Source organism: Alosa alosa, chromosome 22, assembly GCF_017589495.1.
Source record: "Alosa alosa isolate M-15738 ecotype Scorff River chromosome 22, AALO_Geno_1.1, whole genome shotgun sequence".
In the NCBI taxonomy this organism is placed as follows: Eukaryota; Metazoa; Chordata; class Actinopteri; order Clupeiformes; family Clupeidae; genus Alosa; species Alosa alosa.
The window spans coordinates 13134168-13161417 of NC_063210.1; the positions used below are offsets into that span (position 1 = coordinate 13134168).

The 27250-nt window shown below is 42.1% G+C and overlaps 2 protein-coding genes across 2 annotated transcripts; one reads left to right on the forward strand and one right to left on the reverse strand.

The window, feature by feature from the left end:
- The first annotated feature begins 9 nt into the window (after nt 1-9).
- On the forward strand, nt 10-26696 carry ascc1 (activating signal cointegrator 1 complex subunit 1). The gene is made up of 11 exons (XM_048232841.1): nt 10-158; nt 461-595; nt 703-805; nt 968-1065; nt 2587-2765; nt 3490-3623; nt 3952-4071; nt 4743-4867; nt 7430-7503; nt 8228-8376; nt 26465-26696. Exons 2-10 carry the CDS (start codon nt 481-483, stop codon nt 8342-8344), a joined length of 1065 nt encoding a protein of 354 aa, XP_048088798.1. The 5' UTR covers nt 10-158; nt 461-480; the 3' UTR covers nt 8345-8376; nt 26465-26696.
- LOC125287265 (sulfotransferase 2B1-like) lies at nt 9435-12977 on the reverse strand. The gene is made up of 6 exons (XM_048232842.1): nt 12839-12977; nt 12229-12440; nt 11867-11993; nt 11614-11708; nt 11308-11488; nt 9435-10030 (listed from the first exon to the last, which is right to left on the reverse strand). Exons 1-6 carry the CDS (start codon nt 12975-12977, stop codon nt 9921-9923), a joined length of 864 nt encoding a protein of 287 aa, XP_048088799.1. The 3' UTR covers nt 9435-9920.
- Nucleotides 26697-27250: the final 554 nt, after the last annotated feature.

The following is a 27250-nucleotide window of genomic DNA, read 5'->3' on the forward strand; positions in this document are numbered from 1 at the left end:
GAAGACTACACTAGAATTCAGTGTTTAGCCAGCGAGCTAGGTGCATTAAAGCAGCCTTGGGATCATTTGTAACGTTATAGTTTTCTACAATGAAACAATTTCCATAAGGTCCTACATAGCTCTAAGGCCATTTATTCCTTCATGCCAGTGGGTTTACGGTAAGCGGTTTGCCATGCAAGTGCTTTAGTGTCCATAGGCTGACAGGCAGCTAGCTAGCGTGGCAACTTGTTTTCGGAGACGTGACGAGTTATTTTCCTTTTTACTAAAGTTTGGCAACTTATGGCACAGTATGGGCTCTGAGTTAGAATGAAATAAATGATGTTAACCTTAACGACTTTTAGACGGCAGTAATTTTAGGAACAGGCAAGCAATATGAACTAGTTAGCAACCAACAAGTTAGCAAATGACATCACGTTTGACATTTTAGCCAGACTTCAATTAATACCATCTCTCACTTTAGGATTTCATGTAACGTTAAATATGGAGGTTTTACGTCCAGTCCTTGTAAATATTAATGGAAGGATATACAGAAAAAATGCTGTGAAGGAGGAATCCTATGATGACGAAGAGGATGATTATTCATATTATGGAACAGGTAACGTTAAGAAGTGTTCATTGTGAAAAGCGCATTTTCACTGCAGCCTAGACTATTAATTTAATCCCCCCTGTGTATTCAGTGCAGTATCACCTCCTTGTTCACAGCAAGTGATCAATGCGCGGTGGACGAGCCCTGTGACCTCCATGCAATAGAACAAACAGAGAAAGGCTTCCGCTGTGCCATCGACATCCCAAGTGTGCTTCACAAGTTTGTACAGCTCATTTGTCATGAACTCTGTTGGTCTTTCTAATCACAGTAATGACATGGTTACTTTGTTGTGCTCTCTTGTTCATCAGATACATCTGAATGGCTTTGCATATCAAGGAAATGGGTTGTGGAAAGGTTCCATTTCTTTGTGATGTCTTGCAGATATATCATTGGGAAGAAAGGAGAGACAAGGAAACGATTGGAGTCAGAGACAAAGACATCCATTAACATCCCCAAGCAAGGGGTGGAGGGACCAATAGGTGAGGAGGCTCTTCTGCTTACTCATTCATCAGACTCATAGAGTCAGTGGTCAGACTCCAGTGTCTCCTTTCAAGTACTCAACTACATTAGGCTATACCTAATAAAATACCTATACCTATATAAAAAAAAAAGGTCAATATGACACAGTATCAGGATTGGCTCCTGCACGCTTCCATAACAATATGGATTCAATTGCATGGTAAAAAATTGGTTTTACAGCTTATTTACAAAAAAAAAAAAATCTAAGGAACGATAACAGCCCAATTTCACCCCTAAATCCATAGCTTGTATAAATTCCTGAGGTAAACCAGGTACAAAAAATATTTAAACACCTTTTTTGGGGCAGCCGTGGCCTACTGGCTAGAGCTTCGGGCTTGTAACCGAAGGGTTGCCAGTTCGATCTCCGACCAGTTGGGAAAATGTGGGCGGGGCAAGTGGTTGAGCACTGCTCTCCCACGCCCACATCCACGGCTGAAGTGCCCTTGAGCAAGGCACCCAACCCCTCACTGCTCCCCGAGCGCCGCTGTAGCAGGCAGCTCACTGCTCCGGGTTAGTGTGTGCTTCACCTCACTGTGTGTTCACTGTGTGCTGTTTGTGTTTCACTAATTCACGGATTGGGATAAATGCAGGGATCAAATTTCCCTCACGGGATCAAAAGAGTAGATATACTTATACTTTTCACGATTGCGTTTCATTCTGTGTTGTGCAACATAAATTAATTGGTAGTAAATTGTGAAACTTTGTAATGAACTAATTGAATGATAATGGTGCAAGTGGTGCAGCTTTGACTTGAGGAGTGTTGTTTGTGTTTTTTCCAGAGAACAGTTCAGGAACACACTGCCCTTGAGTAAATTCACTCTCTGTCAAGGCCAATTGGAACTAAAAATATCCCATGCTGGGGTGCTAATTTTATTTGTTTTCTTAAGACCCACATTGCGACATCTGCCTGCTGTTTACTCAGTGGGAGCTTAGCCAAATACTGAAATATCTTCAGCACTTCAGCTATTTACAGCTGCCAGCTGCACCCCTTGTTTTGAAATTCTCCATTCAGTATGGTCATCCTGTAATGGTACATGGATATCTTCAGTGTTTAGTTTAGCCTTATTTGCAAGTAGAATGGTTTAAGCCAAGGGATTCAGGAAGGAAGGCCTTTGTTTTGAGATGTATTGCACACTTTTTCTCAGTCACGAATGTGAACACCAGTTGTGACCTTCCATTTATTTGGATCAGAACCTTAATTAGTCTAGTTAGCATTGGAATATTTACGGTTTACTCTTTTATAGTCAATACATGGTTTGCCTCTGGCAGAACTAGTACTCAGAGAACACTCTGAGGAAGTGCTGGATATTTGACCTGATGAACTGTTAACCTTGGGCCATACGTAGTGCCATACTGTATTATCTGTAGGCTCTCACAGCTTTAGCACACATGGCGAAGTCCCTTGCACTGAGACACGTGTGGTAAAGTTCACGTTTCATGTTGTGTCGCGTCACGTGTCGTGTTTGTGTTCTTTCGCACAGTGATCACAGGGGCACAGAAGGCGTCTGTGGCATCGGCGGTCACGCGTCTTGAGCTCCTCATCGAGAGCTTTCGGAGGAAGCAGCCTTTCACCCACTTCCTCTCGTTCGCTTTGAACCACCCGAGCATTCAGGAGAGCTTCCTGAGGTTTAAAGATGAGGTCTTGGAGCAGTGCTCACAGGTATGGAAATGGGGGTTTATTTTTGGGCATTTTCCTCATGAAGTTGGTGGAAGTTATGATTCAATTGTCTACAGTCCACTTTGAAGTACTGGGAGCAGCTTCATTCATACTGCTTTGCTTTGGTTGTGGCCCAGGTTGCCCAGTCCGATTTCTTCAGATCTTAAGATAATCTCGGCTTCAATGAGGACTACCCTCCATGAACTTCTGAGAATAAATAAAGGTTGAATGAATACCCTTTTAATGCTTTAAGCAGCCCTGGTGTAAGTGGACAGTTGAAGCGAGGGACAGAGTGATGAATTCTGCAGGAAGGATCTTTATTGTTGGGAATGGGGACCCCTGGTTTAGTGGCCAATAAATCTAAAACTGGAAAAAAAAAGTTATTAGCCTTGCTCCAGCTTGTCTACATAATAGACCAGAGATAATATCTTTATTCTATCTTTATTCTATCTCTGGTCTATGCACAATAATGATTTTGGGTTAGAAAATCATGTCTGTTCAGCTAATCTAGAGTTCCATATCAGAGCACTGGAATTTCAAACCGAGCTTGGGGGACCAAGAGCAGGATTGAAACCACTAGTCACTTGCTCCTCTCCTGTTGGTGAAGGTTACATTTATTTCACATAAAAGATGAAAATTAACGTTGTCCACTCACATTGTATTGTGTGAGTGTATCAATAATTTAGGTTTCATCTTTTGTTGTGTTCTGCTGGCTTGGCCTGACTAGGATCCCGGCGTGGATGCCAGCATCTTTCAGAACCCTGCCAAGCTGCATCTGACCGTGGGCACGTTGGCACTGCTCAGTGAGGCAGAAGTGCAACAGGCTTCCGAGCTGCTGAACCAGTGTGAGGAGTTCATCAGGTGGGTAGCCTCAGCCTGGCATCACATCACACGCCTCTGGTGGCGAGCGGGCATTGTCACGTTGTCAGGCCATTTGCTCCATCGTCAATTTCATTTTGCACAACATATGCTGTGTTTTACCGTTTTTGCATTCTTGGTTTTATGCCAAACAGGAAGTTTCCAATTGTACCTCATACTGTTATGTGCCATAAATGTGCCATAACACAATTATGTCTCACTGAAGGCTAACTGAAGGTTTTACTCAGCAAGCTGTGCATGACTTTTTAATTTTATTCAATCTGATGGATTTGATCATTATGTCTTAAATCAATTTGTCTCTTAATTACAGGGATTTAACAGAGGGAAAGCCCCTCCCGTTGGTTGTATCTGGTATAGAGTACATGAATGATGACCCCTCTATGGTGGATGTCCTCTACGCCAAAGTTCAAGTCAAGGATGGCTCTGACACGTAAGTGTGGGTAATTTGATTAGTGTAATACACCTTCCAGTACATCCCATTAAGCTTTTGATTGTAGGGCCACTAGTAAAACCCATTGCACACTGGCACAAACACGAACACGGCGACAAGTGGAACTGTCACTTGTCTCCGCACCCCAGCACCAAAATCTTCAACTGACAATCATTCAATAAAGGAATTTTCTTGAGCGGTGCTGACCAGAATAGTAACTGAATCTTAATCGGCACGACATCAGCCAATGAGTTCGGTGCAGAGTCATATTGAAAACAAAGGGATCAAAGTAATCAGACGTCAGAAGTGGTGTGTGCCGTACACATGTTGCCGCCAACTCTAGGCTTTCAGTTTACCATCTCTGCAGTGGCTTTATTGTCAATCACCCTGAGCCCAGTTATTTTACACTGCTGTGACTTAACTCCACCAAATAGATTTTCATGCACTCCATAGGTATACGTTCTCATGCAGTGTTAATTTGCCAGCACTTGAAAATAAATGACCAAAATTTGTTTTGGTACCCAGCAATGTTTGCAATGTGAGTGTCTGTTTACCTTGTAACCCCTTACTTGCACTGTAATTGCACCTATAATAGCACTTCAGCCTGTATAGAGTGTTGTTTCCACACACATAAGTGTTGTGCTCTCATGCATTGGATCTATGCTGTGCAGGCTGCAGGTGATAGCCGACCGGCTGGTGGAGCACTTTGCTTCCTCTGGACTGATGGTGAAGGAGTGGGACCACGTGAAGCTCCACGGGACCGTCATGAATACGCTGTTCAGGAAAGACCCCTCAGGTGAGCCTCGAAAAGAAAGAACCCTCAGGTGAGCCTCGGACAGCAGAGGCAGGAGAATATTTTACCTGTGCTCTGTCCAGTGCCCAGCTGTTCTTGTTTTGAACATGGCCAGGAAGAAACTGCCGCGTGGTTCTGAAGCAGAATTGCACATTAAGCATATTATATTTCAACGTAGATGTTGTGTAATTGGGCTGCTTTGAGACTCTAAGTTTTTGCAGTAGTCAGGAGCATTAGGTGCAGCCATGGCTTTAACAGATTTATTGTTGGGCTGCCCTTGTTTGTCCTTGGCCGTACAGGGTTATCTTGCTTTAACTGCATTGGCTTTTTCACTTTAAAGACCCAACAAAGTTAGTCCCTACAGAGTATGTTTATTAAGCCGCAATTACTGCCCAGATGTCCATTATTAAACACAATGCCCAAAACTTGCAGTAAAACCAGGCATTCAATAGAGCAGATGCTTCCCTGTGGTGTAGTGCCTTGGTTGTCATGCATCAGAGCACTTAAAAAAAACAAAATGGCTGCTCTTCCCCCTCTTCTATGTCATGTTTTTTTTTTTGTCCTGGCCAACACAAGCATCTTGCTCTGAGCTCTGAAGTCACAATCACCCCGTGTTGTCCCCAGTCCCGTCAGTGCTGTCATTCATGGAGCTCATCAAGCAGCAGGAGCAGGCACAGCTCCCAACACTAATGACCACAGAACCCCTCCAAGTGGTTGTGCTACGCGGTGAGCATAACAGTTGGCCGATTCAGATCCAGAGGCCTTGTTGACGACGATTTGGCCCCGGCTAGAGCGCTGACGCAAGAAAGGGGCTTGTGTTCAAGAACACTCCGAACAACAAGTTGACTGGGATTGGGTGGAGGCAAAAAAAGGACTGGGTGGGGGCAGGCGTGTCGGCTCGTGTGTGTGTGTGTGTGTGAGGGGTGTGTGTGTGTGTGTGTGTGAGAGGGAGGGATGTGTGTGTGTGTGTGTGTGTGTGTGTGTGAGGAGGGAGGGATGTGTGTGTGTGTGTGTGTGTGTGTGTGTGTGTGTGTGTTAAAGTGAGTAATGAGGGATGTGTGTGTGTGTGTGTGTGTGGTGTGGATGTATTGTGTGTGTGTGTGTGTGTGTGTGTGTGTGTGGGTGGGGGAATGGGATGTGTGATGTGTGTGTGTGTGTGTGTGTGTGTGTGTGTGAGAGGAGGATGTGTGTGTGTGTGTGTGTGTGTGTGTGTGTGTGTGTGTGTGTGTGTGTGTGTGTGTGTGTGTGTGTGTGTGTGTGAGGGAGGGATGTGTGTGTGTGTGTGTGTGTGATGTGTGTGTGTGTGTGTGTGTGTGTGTGTGTGTGTGTGTGTGTGTGTGTGTGAGGAGGGAGGGATGTGTGTGTGTGTGTGTGTGTGTAGGGGGAGGGATGTGTGTGTGTGTGTGTGTGTGTGTGTGTGTGTGTGTGTGAGAGGGAGGGATGTGTGTGTGTGTGTGTGTGTGTGTGTGAGAGGGAGGGATGTGTGTGTGTGTGTGTGTGTGTGTGTGGAGGGATGTGTGTGTGTGTGTGTGTGTGTGTGTGAGAGGAGGGATGTGTGTGTGTGTGTGTGTGTGTGTGTGTGTGTGTGTGTGAGGGAGGGATGATGTGTGTGTGTGTGTGTGTGGGAGGGGATGTGTGTGTGTGTGTGTGAGAAGGGAGGGATGTGTGTGTGTGTGTGTGTGAGGGAGGGATGTGTGTGTGTGTGTGTGTGAGAGGGAGGGATGTGTGTGTGTGTGTGTGTGAGAGGGGAGGGATGTGTGTGTGTGTGTGTGTGATGTGTGTGTGTGTGTGTATGTGTGTGTGTGGTGTGTGTGTGTGTGAGGGATGTGTGTGTGTGTGTGTATGTGTGTGTGTGTGTGTGTGTGTGTGTGTGTGTGTGTGTGTGAGAGGAGGGATGTGTGTGTGTGTGTGTGTGTGTGTGTGTGTGTGTGTGTGTGTGTGTGAGGAGGATGTGTGTGTGTGGGCTGAGTGTGCAGGGGTGCCAGGGTTGGACATCAGCAGCAGCGGTTGTAACCTCTCTCCATTGGACTCCCAGCTTTGTTGTTCGCTGCACGAGGCCTGATGATGAGGAGCTTGACTGTGTGTTTTCCAGTCGAGGGGCTCAACAATGGGGTCATTTGAGCTTGAACGTGGAGCCCGTCCAAGTGCCCGTCCAGAACAGAGAGGGGGCTCGGCCGGCCTCCGAGCAACAAAGAGTGGCCACACTCTGCCATCAGATGCTGTGTAGTGGTCCAGCATGGCCTCCATGCTGTAATTGTGTTGTTGTTTTTCTCTCTCACACCTGTGTTGACATGAGTGAGGGGTGAACTAAACAGGCAGCAGCCCGGCCTGTTATGCATGTGATGACCCTCCTTACTCACATCCCTGAACCAAATTCCTTTAGATTAGTCCAGGATAGAGTGTAAACATGGCTGGTATTATATAATTTCTTCAGTGGCATTGCAAAATAGTGGAGGTGTCATGTGATTATATGGTCTGTGTGTCTGTGTGTCTGTCTGTGTCTCTGCCTGTGTGTGTGTCTGTGTTTGTAAGTTCTGCTACAGCTGTTTGTTTTGTGTTTTTCAGCTGAAGACAAGGGCAGTCATGGAAAACAAAATACCAAAGACCGCGAAGCATTTGACGCAAGAAACATATTACAGGTTAGAACAAATGAAATTAGGCAAGAGATCAGGGCAGCACAACATTTCTATTCAGAAACTCCAAAAAAATATTTTCAGTTTAAGTCTGAAAAGATGGTTCTTTGTTTGGTGTGGTCAAGGTTTTCCATTCAGGTCAGAACTGAAGTAGGCAGACATTCTGGAGCTACAACTTTAATCTGAGACAAATGACTTTGCAGGTCATGTAGTATGCTTTCAGTGGAATATGAACTTTGGTGCAGAACCGTCTACTCTGTGAACAGCTGCCTACAACTCTGCTTTTGTGTTGTTAATGCTGGCACCTAGTGGTATTTGTGAAGTACTACAAGTTGTTTTTTTAAAGAGTGCTTTATTGTGTAACCACATCAACAGGTTTCTTCTCACCTCAGTATCCTCAAGAGATGAAAGGTTTTGTCTGCCATCTGTTGTTGACAACCTGAAAATACTTCCTCACTAATTATTCTGACACTCTAAAGGCATCTTAAGAACAGTGTTTTCCAATATTTTCAATTCTGTGAGTTTAACTTAATCATTGTTTTTCCAGGCAAGGTGATTTATTTTAACAGCAAACACATACACAACAACTCAAGTTTTGATGTCGGCATACTGACATATATACCTTTCGTCGCTCAGGAGATCATATACATTTATCTTGACTGAATTCACAGTCACAGTGATACGCTCTCTCTCTTCCTATCTTACCCTCTGTTAATTCTTGCTATTGCAGACCTTTGGTGCGTACCATTTTGGTGAGTTTGAGCTGAACTGCGTGAAGATATCCCAGAGGTACTCCTCAGACTGCACTGGTTTCTATTCCTCGGCCGGGGAGGTCATGTTCTCCTGATGCAGCACCACAAAGCCTGGATTCCCCCAATGGTAGGAAACCTCCCCTGATCATTTAGATTTGTGTGACAACAACATTATGGTGCTTGAACTGTTACATGTACTCATTTAGCAGGTACCTTCATTTTTGTCGGTAGTCTATGACCATGTTCACAAATCAAATAGAAAAAAAAAACTGATGTGACACAGATTTGTCAGTTTTTTTTTTTTCAGGGCTGTGTGAACATATCAAATCTGGTTCTTGATCGGATATATATCTGATTTGTTGCCATACCACATGGTCAAGAATGGTCAGATTCATACGCCTTTTTTGCTTAGATGCATGCTCCTTTCCTGTAGGCTAATGCTATCTCATGTTGCAACAGCAAACTCTGTCTGGAAATGGCAGTTATGTGCCTTAGACGTGATCATGTAGGCCACAGCTGACACAAGATGTTTCCTTTCCTCCGGAGCGAAATGTGATACACAGATTAGCTATTTTTTGTAGATGATTTCTTGATGGTTTTGATGCTATGTTCCAGACAATTCTGTAATCATTTCCTTGTATCAGACAAACTCAGAAGTCTAAAGATTTTCTAGAAAAGTTGCACTGTAGTATCACTTAAAGTGGGAGTTCATTTGTGGACTTGGAAGTAAATACAATAAGCAGACAAACAGAGACTTTAAGGTTTGACCTTGGAAGTTTAGTTTCAAATCATTACCTAGAATGAGGCTTGTAATGTGAATCCAGCCTGTGTGTACTGTACTCCCTGGTACTTAATCCCACTGTCTTGGTGTTGATTCATTGCTCTACCAGTTGGAACATATATAGTTATTTCTTCAGCAGCGTGGTATGTTTTTAGTTCCTGCATGGTATGTTTTTGCTGTTCAGGTACAGACCTGTACCTGGTGGTACTTGTATCAAATATGTTATAGTGTTTCTTCAGTTTTGTTTTACCTTCTAATTCTTCAATCACAGACTTTAAAGCTTATTGTTGCGAAAAAATGGTATTTCTGTCAGGTCCATTAAGTCAAGAACAACACAGGCAATAAATTCTTTAGGAAATTTTATTGAATATATTACAAATTAAATTTGACGGTATGGCTCTGTTCAGAGGGGTCCCCAGACCTTTCATGAGCACCATGAAAGAGCAGTGAGCCTGGGGACAGCAGCAGCATTAGGGGGGACTCACCTGAGCGAGCTAAACTATTCCCCCATATGAACAGAGCAGGCAACTATGACATAAAGCCTATGCCATGTTATACACGACAGGGTGGAGCAGGGGAGGAGGTGGGTTGCATAAATGCTAACAGCAAGCAGTTAGGAATAACTAAAGCAGTTTTAAATAAGGCATCCTGTTTGGATGTAGCCATTTAGAAGCGAGGGGAGTGCGAAGGGAGTTGACAGCTGATCAGCTGACGCCCATAGCGATTAGCAGCGCCTTGACTACTTGGCCTGCCAGAACTGACGCTGACGCTCAATTTGCATTTCTGACAATACAACACAAAACACCTCCTCAAAACTCCTATGCCACAAATCATCAAAGCAATGACATCCTCATAGGGATTGTGGGAAGCCTACTATGGCTATGACTAATTCAATCCCAAAAGAATTTGAATTTGACATTTCTCATTTTCTCTTCATAAACAGCATCAAAATGATTTGATTGGGCTTCAGTCAGTGTGTTCTTCCAATCTCCAGAAGTGCCTGAAAGAAACATCACAAAATATTATTTTGAAAAATATTAGTAATCACTTTCACTCAATGTTGCCTTTTGCACCTTGAAGATCTGGGACCTTATTTATAAAGGCTGCTATGCACAAAAAAGTTGCATGAACCGAGCTGAACTGTGCGTATGCATCTTTCACTGCCAGCGTCAGGATTTATAGAAAAAATCTATGCGGTAAAAAATGTGCATTTCTACGCATCCTTTCGACCATCCGTAAAGCTTAAGCACAGTTTTTCAGGCATGTAAATCAGCAACATCTAATGGTGAAATCACAAAATAAAGCTCAGAGGGCATAAAAAGACCTCAACACTTCAACATTTCATTATGTTACTACACGCAAGCAATATCTCCTTCCTTACACACCCGTGGGTGTCAATGTCAGCAGAAGTCAACATAAAATGAATTTCGCATAAGGCTACACTGTGAACATGAGCTTTATTTAAGCTAGCAGTCAGCGCAAGTAGCCTAGTAGATCGCATAGTAGGGAGAGGCATGATTTAGGCTATATTAATATCTTATTAAGGAACATCAATATCAATATCTTACTAAACGTGATTTACTGAAAACGTTTGCAGTTTAGTGTAGGCCTATTTGGCTGCAGCCTTGGCTACAAACCTCATAGCCTGCAATATGAATGAATGATCACGAAGGTAGTAACATAATGAAATGTTGAAGTGTAGAGATCTTTTATTATGCTCTCTGAGCTTTATTTTGTGATTTTTCCATTAGATGTTGCTGATTTACATGCCTGAAAAACGTATCTTTATGAATGGTCGAAAGGATGCGTAGAAATCCGCATCTTTTCCCGCATAGAATCTATCTACAGTACAAATTACAGGAAAACCTGTGTCTGTCTGTCTGTCTGTCTGTCTGTCTGTCCATATTAACAAAGGGTTAGGTAATGATTAGTTTGTTATTTATTATGGCACCTTATTATAAAGTGTTACCCAAATCTCATATGATGTGCATCTTTCTACAAAATGGTTTGTCTTCTGTATCATTAAGTTATTCAATAGGCTAAACATATAGCCTTACATCAAAGCTTTAGGCTTATGTCATTTCGATCAGCTACGGATAGCGAGTGGAAGACAGAGCGTGATGTCACTTATTGGCTAGAGATTGTTGAGTCACATCATTGCAAATTTCATGCAAATGACGATGATGCATCATTCCACAAAATGGTTTGTCTTCTCTATCAGGAAGTTATTCAATACGATTAACAATAAAAAGATCACTGGCAAATCGCTGTCCTTACCTTTCCTCAGAAATTTTGACTTTTTCTGGTCAAAGATCTTACTTGACACCAAGGAATAGTTTGACATCTTGTTTGTTTTCATGTTTTTGAACACACAGTGATCAGCTATGTTTGCAATGACTTCTTGGCTTAGAGATTTCCCCAGAAAACTGGAGAGTTTACGAACAGACTCCTTAAGATCCTGTTTAAATCAAGATGAAAGTGATGATGCACCCTAAAATAATTACTTATTTTAGGTAAAACAAAATTCTTCTATTTCATCCAAATTCAAAGTAATGAAATTGCCATAAATATCAACCAACTTACCATTATCATTTCTTCATAAAATACGTATAAAATATGTTCTTGGTCTTTGGCATGTGTCCATCCCTTTACATGGTCAAACCAGGAGCCAAACATTACTGTGCAAGTAGAAATGGTTCAGCATCTTTACTTAAACTGCAGTAACATTTATGATGAAAAGTGTTTGAAACTTGAAACTACAGGTATTAGTTTAGCTTTGGGTAATAAAAGCATGCCTCGGAATAATAGTGATTTATATAAACATTCCATAGCCTACCTTTTCCCGTAAGGAACTTTTCCATGAACTCATCCACTGTTCCAGGATTCACCAGGAATGAAGCCATTTTATGATAGTGGAAAGATGAAGTGAAGACATCCTTTGGGTGTCGCAGGACATACAAGACCTGAAGGGGTTAAAAACACATACAACTCAGAATTTTCCCATCCACGCCATTAATACATGTATCAGACAAATTAATCCTAATGTATAGGACTCTCTACTATTTTGTCTGAATGTGCATTCATGAATGAATCCATAACATATCGGTTTAATTAACCTTAATCTATTCTCAATAGCCGCAACTGTCCCCTTAAGGTAAATTAATAGCATTAATTCATACTAATGTTGATGCACCATACATTTGGCTTGACTTTGAAGAAGGACTCTGGCATCATATTATAATGGAGGTGAGTTGCAAATATGCGCGGAGAAGGTCTCTCCTCCAGATTAAGGTTTCTCGCACTCCGCGCCTCCAGCCATGGCACTCTCTCCCAGTTTGGAATGGTCTGGACCGGGGTGAGATCCCCCTCGCTCTGGATCAATGGGACGATCTCCTGCATCCAAGTCGTGCCTATTTGAGCATAAACCATTTGAGCATACCAAAAGGTGCACGTTACCAGGCACTTAGTTACAATGGCACAACAGGATCCTAAGGTCTCAGTGGTGTTATGGTGAGCTGGCTGAAATCCCTGTATACTTATAAGTATATTAGTAGGCTAATAATTAGAAAAATGGGACTGAACAGTAGAAATAATTGAATAGCGCAGTGCCTCCACTGTGAAAATACTACACTTAAACCTGAAAATACTACCTTAAACCTGTATAGGTTGTGCCTATTTGAGCATAAATGAAATATGTTAATTATATCATTTCAAATGCTCATGATAGTGTTTTTTCTATTAACTTACTGCACTTGTAGTAGAGTAAACTGCTATTTAAGATGTCAAGAAAAACTTTGACGCAACCTACCTGATTTTGGATAAGTAACAATTAAAATATCATCCTGCCGAAAGTTGAACTCCTCATAGTTCCTTAGACACTCAGGTGGGTGAAGATCTTTGGGGATATAAACCCCCTTGTAGACTGAGTACAACTCCGCTTCAGTCATGATGCTGCACAGATACATTTACTTGAGACCTGTTAAAATCTGAGCTATCGACACGCCTTATGATGTACTTTATAGGGAGGGATTATGTGTACGCGTGCATACAGAGAGAAAGATGTTGCATTCCTCAAATAATTTACTTGTGAGTAGGCTCTCGAACACTCCTACCTTGCACTGTGTGACGTTTATCACCATACACTTTAAATATAATAGTTCACCCTGTTCCACTCAGAGGTAATTGTTCACTCGCTAACATTTGTCTATTAAATACACTCAATTCACTCAAATTTTGTCATCCCAGCGGTGCCTCCAAAATGTAACACTCGTTACATTACTTAAACTATAAAACAGTGGCGCGACAGGATTCTGAGGTCTCAGCGGTTGAATGGCGAGTTGGCTGACAATTCCTGAATACCAGTAGGCTCTTAAACAATTAAATACAATCAATTACACTAAAAAAGTACAGATTAAATCTTTGAGGCCTGTTTAAACTACAAATGAACCGCACTGTATAGTCAACAGTTAACACACAACAAGATTCAACTTTTGTTGGGTTTATACATGGGACAACTATTTCAGCAATGTTACTGGGCAAACACATAACCAGTTCCATTTATTCTGATTGTATGACCATTATGATTTGCCTACTGAGGGTTAAAATTTTCCACAAAATAAATTGCTGCCCAATATCAATGGGGACATGTCAGAACCACAATAATGAGGCACATTGCCAGAAGCATTACTCAAAAAGTTGCCCCATGTATACTGAATCACCTGTACTTGTCTCTATTAGTCATGTTTGTATCTAAGTATCTTAGTCATGTTTGATTTTGACTTGGCCAGAAAATAGAGACAAGTCCCGTTTTTATAAAGATTGTGTGTGCAATCTCAGTAGCTTTGGGTAGTTCATTTGGAATGTATTTTAGGTTTAACACCACACCCAAAGGGCCCTATTCGCCTTATTCACCCGGTGGCCAGAGCGAGGCTACAGGGTACACTTGCCATTACACCAGAGACTTTCTAATGAGGAGACACAGGACTCAAAAAATACTCCATAGAAATGCATGGGGCTAGTTTGTAACGCAATATGGCAGTTGTCTACACATATTACACCCCTACCGCGGCAAAACGTCGACATGTGAATACATTGAGCCAATCATGCAGGGGCGCAGGAGATATTTTGAAAGTGAGGGGGACCAAATTGTGAACACAAACCCATAGTGAAATCAGATTTCCAGATATTTACTTCTCTTGTATAAACTTGCCAGAATATTAAGATAATACCATTGATTGTTTTCAAAATATTGTTTGATTAAAATGGTCAAAACTGTGAGATGAGCACAATGCCAGATCTGCCCTCAGACCAGCTTCTTGCTATGTGCTATGTGCAATTGTACTATTTGTTTTAGATTTATTTTACACTACTTGGGCCAATGGTAGAATACTCTAAAAGCAACATGATGTTGATATTTTATGAAGCCATGAATGAATCATCATGCCTATGATCCAAACATAGACTACATGATCAAATAGCCTAGTTAGGCCTACAGTACCTAAATTGTCTGGTATAAACCAAATCAACTCTCCACTATGTGTCTGCAGTTAATATTTATGCAATGTTAGAACATATTGGCTTAACAAGTTACCAGTCTAGAACACACAGAAAATTGCAACAGAAAGTTGCCTTTATAATCAACTATTTGTTCCAACAGCATTTAAACAAAGCATTTATAAAATTGAAAAAAAAAAAAATATTACATAAGAAGTAAAATAAAATACTGTTACTGTAGTAACTGTACCACATTATCCCAAGCTTCAAAGAGCTCACCATGTCTGTGACAGCCAGACGTGACACCGCTAAATTTTCAGCTTGTTTATACCCCACACTGAACGCGTAAGAAAGGCCCATCACTCTGGGGTGTGGTCGCCTACTCTCTGGGATTTATGCACCAAAGTAACTGAAGTATCCAATTTGTGTCTTGAAATTATGTTTGAAATAAATGTCTTTAACTTTTGTAATGTAACTTTGGGTAGGCCTATATACTTGTATTTTATAGTTAGGCTAGTAAAAACGAGTTGATCAGTAGGCTAGTTGAGTTTGTTATCAATAAACATAACAGCTAATGTCATGTTGAGCAGGAGATAGGCTACCATAAATCCTCAAATTATGCCCGGGATTGATTCTATTTATAGCCGGACACAGGGCTCGAATTATCTTTTTGTCTTTAAGGGGGTCTCTTTATCTCATAAAAAGTTGACACACCCCGCGCATAGCCTAACAAGGCGATACAATGAAATAGCCTAGGCGCAAGTGGCGCTTTTGCGCAGTACAGTAGGCCTAAATGCGCACGGTAGGCCCAGGCTTTACCTTGACACACGCATACAACAGACATAGATTTTTCATAGAAATTGATTACTTTTAATTAATTTCAACATATTGATTATAATAGTCCATATCTCATTTGAATTTCACAATACAAAGAAATAGACTAAACGATTTAGTCTGTGCCATTCTCAATTTCACAACGGAACTCATTTAAACCAGACCACCGTCTCAGATAGGCTATCCTCAGTGTCAAACACAATAATGCATGTAGTGTAACTTATACACAGGGGAAAAAGCACTAACTGGCAGAAATGAATAAAGCCAGCCAAACTACGTTCTAGTAGGCTAATGTGTTGAACCGTGGAAAATTAATAGACGAACAATTTTGGAGTTTGCACTGAGATATTGTCGGGTAGCCATTGAATATTACGACATCAGAGATTGCTAACAGGTGTTTCAAAATAGCTGGGAACTTTCCGGAGCTCTGAATGGCAGAGGATAGCTATATCATCAGACAACACAATCATTGTAGGCTGCATTATGGGCCATAATGTATGGCTTTGTCAATCAACATAGAATAGGTAAAGCGCAAGTTCAACAGCAAACAGGACTTTTCAGCACGTATCAAAACACGTAGGCTAGCCCAATGAACGCCTATGCAAATAGACAAAACACTCACATCAAAGCAGGGTGACTTCTTCAGATTTGTGAGTGCTGTCAAATCGATACGGGTTGCTCATATAGTCTTGTGGTGTGGTGGTGAAGTGTCATGCTGCGTTCAAGAGCGTATGGCTACAGTACGTCCCGTAGTAGCCTATATTTTAATTTAACGTCTTTAATGGTAAGAGATCGCACAGGGATGGATAATGAGCGGTTGTTTAAGATTAAATTACAATGCCAGACACCTTCAGATATGAGAGACCCCCTCAGGTTTTTGACTTTGTTGCTTTCATGGGAGCCAGTCGTCACTCTATGGGAGCTCGGCTCCCTCTGGCTCCAACGTAATTCGAGCCCTGGCCGGACAAATAAAGGCAGGTTCCCATATTTGCCTATACCATACCAGCAATTGCCATCAGTCCACCAGCACTAGAAGACATTGCTTCGATTTAAGTCAATGAAATAACACCTCTTCTTAATATTTTATTATATTGTTGGTTGGATTAATAAAGTCGTTTTCCTACCATGGGTCTCCAACACACGCAGCTAATTGTCTTGCCGCCCCTTTCGAGCTAATTGCCAGAGGCTGAAGCCTACTACATTTAATTGTTGCGTGACTCAAGGCATTCCAGCCTACGAATTTAATAAAAAGTAGCCTACTAAATCATGCATAATTAAACAATAACTCAATTTAGGCTACTTGGCTACGCAAAAAGTTTTCTATTACAGCACAACCCCTATTCAATGAATGGCTGCCTTGTCTCGCAATAAACAGCGGTAGAAATCCCGACACTTTTTCAACTGCATGAAACATAACAGTGAACCATCAAATATCTCCCAGAGTTCAGTGCCCATCAGTCCCAACATTTAGCAATATAATCAAACAGTCCAAACGTAAATTCGATCCCAAACCAAACCGAAAATGTTATGCTTTTGATGGCCTACCAGTATGCCGCTCCAAACGAAAAGCATCTCTAATGATGGTTGTTAGTAGACAAACTGTCTTCAGATATCCAACAGAGTGAATATGAGATTGTGCAGTCCTACAGTACTGTAGATGGCTGTGGTTAGTGATGTGATGCTGTTAATTGGGAGTTTTACATAGTTAGCGCAAACCCTATAGGTTATTATTTATTTAGCGTATATAAGGCTTTTTTTCCTTATCAAAAGTGAGGGGGATGACGGCTGTCTCTTCAGCACTGCGTGGGACACATCCCCCACGTCCCCCGTGCCTCCTGCGTCCCTGCAATCATGTGCTGTGTTGTGAATACATTGAGCCAAACATGTGCTGTGTTGTAAATACATTGTGCCAATCATATGTTGTGACCTCGCCGCTGGAGCAAGATTGGTATCGTGAAGCCTTGCGCACGTGCATTTCTGCCGAAATAGATGCCTGATAAGTGCCCAAAAAGCATTGCAATATGGCCTCCGAGTGGAGGGACTTGCCTAAAAGAACTTTTACACCTAAGTCCAGCAGATGGTGGTAATGCACTCCGTTTGCAAACTGCCAAAAAAACTCACTGAAGAAGAAGAACAGGCCAGCGAACCCTTCTTTTTCTGTGAGCTTTGCAAACAGAGTGCATTACCACCATCTACTGCACTGAGGTGTAATGGCAAGTGTACCCTGGAGCCTCGTTCTGGCCGCCGGGTGAATAAGGCGAATTTTGGCGGCCTGAAACACACGATCTAAAGCGTATGGTTTAAGCGTGTTTAGGGCATGTCCAGTCCAAATCTGCTATTTTCACGGCGTAATAAGTGATCAGATGCCAGGCACAAAAGGGGTATTCTTATGTTTCTTAATTAGTCATGGGTGTGTTTTGGGGTGTAACATCCATTAAACCAATGAGAGTGACACCTGTCATTCGCTTTAAGTGCAAGGAGTGCAAATTCGAGCAGCGTGTTGGTATATTAAAGACGAGTGAGCGCATTTCTGCAGGAGGAATCTGCACGCGAGACTATGCAATACCAGGATTCCACTAAAGCTTGCTTTACTAAAACATGTGTGACAAGCAGAGTATAGTCTACATGCATCTGCACTCGCCTAGTATTTGAACTCATTGGCAACGACAAAACAAACTCTTACACTTAGTTATTTACTTTTACTATTGACTGACAAGAGGATACAATCAAAAACAGCCTGAAAAAAACAACCCTTGCCCCAATAATATTTGAATGACCGATGATAAAAATCCTAAGGACATTCATCCAAGCAGACCAGTCGTTGCCTTGGAATCGTTGCTTAGGGCCCACTTACATTTCGTGACCGGGCACCTTAGCTGTGTTTTACATGCGCCTTTCACTTTAGACCAGGTATTTCTTGGTCAGTGGCGTCATCATTCTTAACAGATAACTCAGATAACTTATTGTGCTGACGAAACTGCTTGTGCAGGGAGGTCTGATGAAACAATGCAAAGATATAAATGTGCATGAGAAGTTGTCTCCCTTGCTGCATCGGTCTCTCTATCTCTCTATCTCTCTGATGCATATGGGACCTCTCTGCAGAGATGAATAAACAACTAACAAGAAAGACAAACCTTATCTCAGACTCTCAGTATTTATAGATACTGAGATAAAATTTGAGCTAGACACTCACTGCAGACTGAGTTTCAGTTTAGCTTTTATATCTCCCTCTGTATGTGCCAGCAAAGTGTTTTATTTCATTGCTTACATGACATTGTTACCATTAACATTATTAGCGGTGGAGACCTTGGTTGTGTAATTTGTTTTCTTGTAGTAAAACATGCATGTTGTACCGAAGGCATTACATTAGATAGCCTGACAAGTGGAAGACATCACTCATTATCAATGTCAGTATTCCGCTGTTAGTGTATGGTATCAGCCAGGTAGGATAAAGCCTCACTTAAATGATCATATTTGCTGTTGTTACTATGCAGGGGAGACAAACAGAAAATGTCATGTAAATAAAAGCTTCTGAAGTTCAAGGAGTCTGTTGACCATAAAAACTTTGTTCATAAACTATTCTTTGTAAAAATGAAATGTTCATGCTCACCAGGCTCCTTGAACATCTTTTCTCTGCAGGCCACACACAACACAACACAAGAAACTCACACCCATAAAATATAGACTCGCATACTCACCACTAACTATTTAAATTTCGCTTTATTATTTATGTTTATTTTGAGTGCAACACTGTAATAATACGTTTGCGTCTGGGGTCTGTGTTGCTTCAGTGCCGGTATGCTGTTTGAATTGGTGAAGTTGTCCAGAGAGCACAGAGAATGACAGTCTAACGAGTGTTCCATAAAGACTTACAAGACTGAGTCAAAGGCAGTTTAAAGATTAAAGTTATCAATCTACCATGAGTGTTTCCACCACTGTAGAGCAACAGAGAGACTATTCCTTGTTACCACTATGTTTGAGGTTATGCTGCCTATGTTGTTATGCTAGCTAACTAGGATTATATAGACAAACTATAGAAAATAGTAAGGGAAGCTGTAAGGAGTTTTGGTCTAAAAAAGAAATCTTTGCATTCCTCAGAAGCCACACTAGTATTTGGCCAGCAGGGGTCATCATATTACAGGCATTGAGTAGTCCAATATACTGTGGAGGAGTGTGACAGCCAACTGTGATGGAAAATTCATTCATTCTTTTGCGGAACATAAATAAACATAGAATTATAAATTATGAATCCGTGGAGATGGATGCACATGCAGCATGTGCTACTGCATATGTGCATATGTATGAATGCGTTTATATGCCATATTATAGGGAAAAAAATGGGACATAGTGTACGTGTATAGCGTTTTTTTAGGACTTAAAAAATGAATTAGATTCTGTTTGTGCAGAATAGTCATAGGTGTCATACAACGTATGTGTGTGAGAGAGAGAGGGAGCTGCTTAGTATGCACAGAGGGCAACAGCATGTGGGCACAAGTCACACTGAGCTCAGTGCTCAGTGCCGCGCCTTTATGCACATTCACACACACACACACACACACACACACACACACAATGCAAGAGGTCCATTCTGCCGATACACATGCATACATAGTCACACAGCACTCACTTCAGTGGACAAGCGTGTGTAGACACACACACACACAGCACACACACAGCGCACACACACACAGCACCCACACACACAGCACCCACCACTCAGCATATCATGGCGTATTTTCCTGGGCACTTGTGCACCATAGGCACTGGCACTATGCAAATGTTGCAGTCAGTCAGTCAGTGAACCATTGATTCTTCTCCTCCTCTTCCTCCTCCTCTTTCTCCTCTTCCTCTCTCTCCTCCTCCTCTCTCTCCTTTTTTGGTAGAGACTCCCTCATTCAGACCATATCTCACCCATATACTCTGTCTCTAGGGGGAAATGCCCTCATTAGTGCCAAACCAACAAAACAAAATGCGCACGCACACACACACACACACACACACTCAGAGGGGGTGAGGTGTAGTAGGCATATCGGTCAGGACCCAGAAATGTCGATTTGTCCACGAGTGAGCTTTGAGGAGACAGAGGGGCTCATTTGCAAGTTGATTAAATCCAGTTAGGTCACGGTGGTGTTTTCCTCGCTGTCGTCGAGCAGTGGGGGCGGAAATATTGAAACTACACATTCAAATGAAAAAGAACAATCTGCATATGGAAACATCTAGGGCTGTTTATTCTTGCTCATAAAGATTGCACCCAGCAGGGTCTCGAGTTCATTTGTAGCTTCATAGCTGTGTGGCTCTCCAACTACTACAACAACTCTGAAGCTGTGGTGTTTATGCTCTGCCTCTTTTTCATAATAGATTGTGCAGCACCAGGCCAATTTTTTAAAGTTTTATTTTGGGCTTTTAGCCTTTTATTTAGAAAGGACCGTGAAGATCGATGGGAAGAAAATGAAATGACGCAGGTCGGATTCAAACCTGGATCCCCGTGGGCACTCGAACATGATATGGTGGCTTTAGCCACTTGCGTCACTGTGCCCCCACACCAGGTCGATTTTGAGGTAATTTATTGGTGTACTCTTGGAATTAATATATCTCTCATTCTTGGGATTTACAGAATATCAATATGTTGGTATTGGCAGTAAATGACGCGTTTTGTTTTTTTCATTATCTGTTGAAAAGGTTGGGGGGATGGGTGCAGCTCTGTGATTTCCAACCCGTTTTTAAAGTCAGTGTGGTTTTGAAAGCAATCAAAGCCTGATTACTTTCAGAGGTTGGCCTATCATCTCTTCTACAAATGATGGAACCTCACAGGAACTTTAAAAACCTGCCATTAGCACTCACTCTCTACCTTCTACTGTGAAGCCCTGCAAACTTCTGTTCTATTCTCAGAACACGTTGTCGTTTTATATTTATCCCGTCTATGCTCCGTGTAGGTGTGATGTTCTGCCTTCTCAGTGTGGACAAGCTGAGGTGACATTTCCTGCTTGTTAAGAGCTTTTCATTCTCCCCCCTTCACCCCAACACCACCCACCCACCCATCCCCACCCCTTATTTTTCCCCCCTCTCTGCTTGCTGCTCACCCAGCATCTTTGGAAGGGAGGAGGTGAAATAAGCAAGCCTGCCATCCACCTTAATTAGTCAGCTCTTGGCTCCCCGCAGTGAATCGCACCACCAGTAACCCCCAGCGGACTGTGGCCTTGCTCTGAGGACTCTCTCAACAGGGCGTGATAAATGAGTTTCCAGGGGGCAGGGGCTGTGTCGGGTGGTGTCATTAGACACATGGAGTGGGCTTCGCTTGACATCTGTGTCATCATCGCACTCCTCCTCGTGTGATCATTGGACTGCACCACCACGGGGCGGGGACTGCCCATTGGCTAGTGTTTGTTCGCACCACTCACTTCCACTCTGGATGTGTCAGATATGTCAGTCCATGGCCAGAAAGGCAAAAATATTCTAATCAATGGAAATGCACATTGCTGCTACATTCTATAAGCATTTGCTAACAGAGTGCCCGCTATAGCTGCTAGCTGCATTCATTATTATTAAAGCCCACACAAGGCTTTAAATTGGCAATTATGAACCACAACTTAGATGAAGATTTCTTTAAAATGAACAAGTCACAATTTTACAAGTAGTAAGGATAAGAGTGGAGTGATGTATCCTGCACAGTGCTTTTCAACCCATTTTTGGCAGCCTTCATAAGAGTGCTGCCTATTGAGACCCACAAAGCCATTTCCAAACTGTACTGGTGGTTGATGGTGAGCTGTCAAGGTGCTCTTCAGTGTCACCAGGGTCATGAAAAGCGGTGTGTTTGAAAAGCTTCGCTCATACATTTTCATGGAGTGCTCTCATGAGCATTCTCCACTCCACCCCTGGGTGAAAAGTACATTATTCCACCAGGACTAGCAGTGGATCTGCTGAGACCAAGACTGACTGTGTGTGTGTGTGTGTATGTGTGTGTGTGTGTGTGTGTGTGTGTGTGTGTGTGTGTGTGTGTGAGAGAGATTTGCAGGCAGGCAGAGTGTATAGGAGAGCTGAATACTGGAGGAGAGAGCCTGTATTGCTGTCTGGGTCTCCCTGAGGACATAGAAAATGTCTTCAAAACATCAATGTCCTCCCTCCCCCTATCCCCTTCTCGGTCCAAAAGAGGCCTCTGGCTTGTAACTGTTCCTATTTCAAAAGTCAGTGCAACTCACTTCCCCGCAGTGAAGATGCAGTATCCGCTCCTCATACTGTAAAAAGCAGATGACATTGATTTTGATATCAAATATATGTGGCCAGCAGATCCAAACATTCAGTCAATACAAGTAATGTGTAGCATGAATACTGTAAATGTGTCTGGGAAAGCTTTTTACATTTTTGAGCTACAGTATGCAGGGGCATGGTGATGCTGAGGTTATTTATTGGTAGTACTGTATGTGTGAAAGTTGAGAGCTCTCCTGTGGTTGTGTGCCTACCTTTTCCAGCCTGCGGTCATTGAGGCATATACATTTAGACCACACAGAGGCAAGCAACCAGCAACTACAGCAGAGAGGGTTAAAGCAAGGATCTTTGACTACAGCGTGCGTCATACAAAAGGCTTGTGATCCAAATAACATGCTCCTGCCTTATTCAATATGGCTCATGTCCTTCCAGTCTTCTGAGAAACACCCTGTAGTATGTTTTAGTCTGTTTCGGAATGCATTACAGCACATTCTTACATTTACATTACATGAGTTGCACATGTAACATGAAGACCGCACACGTTTTTTAGCGTTTTGTGTTTGTCTGTAGGACTCTAAAGCCTAATTCTCACATGATTCCCGTTTAACACTAAAAAAACACCTGGCCTGCACCTCCTAAGATGTCACCTCACTGCATGCTTTCTTTTTGAGTGTCATGTTTGTTGAGTTTGTAGGGTTACTAAATCAATCTCAGTCAGAATGCTGTAATGGTTTGGAAGTTGTTCATTTTAATTAATCTTTTTATTAATCAAATAAAAAAAAACATTATGATGAATTGGAGGCTTTGAGAATTGGAGCCATGTCTAGACATTTTTTCTTATGGATTTATTAAGCAGAAATGGGTTGTATGAGCTAAATAATTACAGGGTCTAGCTATCTTAATTTATTATTAATCACTTTGAATTATATTGCAATTACAGAATACACACTCACTGATTTAGTACCTCTGCCAAGGAGGTTATGTTTTCTGTGTGCAAGATTACGCATTGATTCAACTTACTGGGTGATTCCACAAATTAAGTTTTCCTTTCACTAACATTGCACAATACGGCATCTTGCCGTGGTTGACATCTTTGTTCTCCGAGCGTTCTTCTATTAGTTAAAAAGATAAAACAAGTTGTCAGTGTTTCCCACAGAAAGGGGAAGGGGGATTAAGATCATCTTGGTAGTGTATAGTTTTAATTGAGTGCCTGTCACTTTAAGACGTTTGAGGGAACCCTTGCAATTGTAACACAGTTGAAAGGCTGCTGATGTGTGGATGCAATTCATAACGTTTTCTACATAGTTAAAATAAAGGTTCACGTACTTCTCCTTGGGACAAGCACTTTTGAATTTTGGAAAACACTTTTCCATTTTCATCGGGATTTTGCAAACATTCAGTGTCAGAGTCAATAAAATGAGCCGAATGACGAAATTGACAAGCAGCTGTAAGTAGGCTAAGCATGCTAAATTTGAGATACTGCTTGATTTCATAACTTAGCTTAGTTTAGTCTCTTCAATGTAGCCTACTATGTTGTGATAAGACCTTAGCAGAGTTCACTTCAATGCAGCAGTTTTGAACAAATTTGCGCAGCATGGTCACGATGCTAAGCAGATTTAATAGCAATTTAGCTAGACATCTTCTATGTAATGCTTCTATGTGGCAACAACAATCCTTCAACAATCATGAATATTTTGTTAAATGCACATGCAGAGGAGTGGCAGCGGGCTACGAGAGAGAGAGTGGGGCGGGACAAGGAAAGGCTGCGTGCGTAAAAAGCGCAGCTCAATGGCAATGCAAGGATTTGACCTTAAATTTAATTTAAATTAAATTAAATTAAACATAGAATATTAATCTGTGGCGGCCGATTTTTATTTTGTGGCTCCCCACCACAGATTAGTCAATGTATGGGAAACACTGGTTGTTCAATTTGACAGACACTTCTTTAGAGGAAGTAAATAGAAATATAGACAAATGTTTAAGTAGCTAAGTCCAACAGGACTAAGGCTTTACGCAGGAAATGTCCCATCTCCTTACATTAATAATCTCCAGTTTATTTAAAACATGTAGCTTATAGCGGTTAAACAGGAGCATAGGTTTTAGCAAACATCTCAGTGGTTTGGAACATACATGTGAGCTTGTTGTTGATTAAAGGTCAGCGAGAGCTCTTAACGCCACTAGTGATGACCTTGATGCCATAATGGTGTGCATTGCCCAGCATGTGGAAAGATTAAGGATATAATCGCTACTATAGCAGCTGAACAGCATGTCCCTCTACTTACTGGTATATGATCTGATACTTCCTGAAAGCATGGCATCCAGGACTCAGTTAGTTTGTACTGGCCAGCATGCAGCATTTAAGTCCTCTGTGCCAAGCCGAAATCTTGAATTGTGAAGTTCTAACGGAACCATCTTGCTAAACCACTAAATTGTACATTTCCAGCAAAGACCACCAAGAAATTGGCAGTACATAGAAGTCATCATTGAGGACATAATGGAATGAATAAGGTTTTGATGGGAGGTGTGTGTGTGTGTGTGTGTGTGTGGGGGGGTTGCTTAGGCCTTCTGTCAGGGTCACAGTAAGTTTGAAATTAATGTCTGACAAAGTCTCTTGACTAGAACAGTGAGTGACTGATCTCAGCCATGCACAAAGAGCATTGTGATTGTGGCAGCCTGTCACATTTCATCACAGTGACCTTTGAAACAAGGACAGGAAAGTCAAGAGTACTCTGGGTGAAGATGAGCCATTGGAGGGAATTCATGCTGTCTCGTTCCAAATGACCAGACAGTACAGACCCCTAACCCCATATCTTCACACAAGAAACCCACACATCCCTACCTGGGACATCAGGGAGCAAGCATGAAAGTTTGAAAGCATCGCTGGAGTTGAGAGCAGCAGCAGAAGAAGGAAAAAAAAAAAAAAGAAAAAAAACATTCCCATTCTGCTCAGGGATGGTAGCCGCATCCTGTGCTAGCACGTGGCTAATGAAGCTAATGTTGACAGATAAGAAGAGAGAGAGAGAGAGAGAGAGAGCCGAGGGGGGGAGCTTACAGACAGACAAGACAGGCAGCTGTTTAGCATTCCGTTCAGCAGAGTGCTGTGAGACTGTCAAAGCCTGTTTACTGTGGCATCCATCCGGAGAGGGCTAAAGCACAAAACCGTGTGACTCCTGTCAGTGTGGAGGATGCCGCAGGCCCGGGATGCGCCGGCAGCCAGGGGAAGTGCAGGAAACGTTCCATTTCCAGCAGTTTATTCTTTGGTCAGTCTAAATATTGATTGCCAAGAAACGACGAGCAAGCCGCTTGATAATCTCGCGCCCAGACGACAGAGGATATAAATTGTCTGTTGCAGTTGTGGACCTTGGCGGTTGTAAAAACAAGTGATGTATGTACATGATGTATGAATGTGATCATTAATTTTTAAGGCAGGGATTTGTAAGGTCGTCAGAACAGGACACCTTGGTGATCTGTTATAACGTGTCCATTACAGTAAAAAAAAGTTATTTACTTCAACTGTTTTTTTTTTCTTTCTGCTTTCTGACTTCATTTTATTTATGTGAATAACCAAGATGCATTGGGAATAAATCAGCCTGGATATTAAGGATGGGAGGCCTCGATTCCATGCAGATGATTGCTTTTGTATGATGAAGCTCTCTGAGAAGAGCCAGTGCCATACGCGGTAGAGATAACACACCACCAGGGCTTAGAGCACTGCATCAGCTCCGCTGAAAGTGCACTGCAAATTAAGCGGCTCGTGTTTGCCAAGCCAGAGCAAACTCTACACATGCCCCAAGGCCCCCTCAATAGGGTTTATCGATGGTATGGAATGAATATGAATCATGGAAGGCGTGTTGACTCTTGGTATGAGCTTTAATGCAACCTTCTGTGTGAACTTGTGTTTCAGGTAGAAGAGGATCAAGCTGTATCACTCCAAGGCCCAGCAGACAGGGTGGGGATCAAGAAAGACCAAGCTGAAATCCATGTTGCAGCGAGATACAATTCAGACTGCCTGGTGGGCTACCTGTCACTGACTGTAAGGGCATTACTCGGAGACTCTCAAACAGCCACAGCTTTCAAGCTTTAAGGTGATGACCCAATTTCCCATCCACAAGTTCAACAATAAATAAGTGCTGAAAGCTGATGTTTACTGTCTGTTTATTACCTCAGTAATACACCTCAATTAACCTAAATAACCTTTAATTACCACCTTTACCCACCTTTGACTTTAGGTTACACAGTAAAATGTGATTACAGTGGTTTTTTATAACAGTGCTACATTACTGATGACCAGATTCCAGTGAACACCAGAGTATGTACACAAACTCAGATTAAAGTAATTACTTGGTGAGCAGGAGTGATGTTGGATTCTAGTGAGAACAATGGCCACTACTTGGCTAGCTAATTCAGCCCCAATATATACTCAGTGTGCTGTCGCCATCTTAAAAAAAAGACCTCCAACATGTATTCACTTCCACCCTAATTTTCACAAACAAGCCAATTAGGCAATAATTAGGTCCCACATTACCAATGACCACAAATTAATTATGTCATTGTGGATTGGCAGGAAACTGACAGCTCTTCCACCATTCCACATAAACAACATTTGTGTCAACCAGTGATTATTTGTACAAATGTAGCTGGAAGTGAGCACTTGGGGGGACACCATTTTACAGATGGTGAATGCTAACTG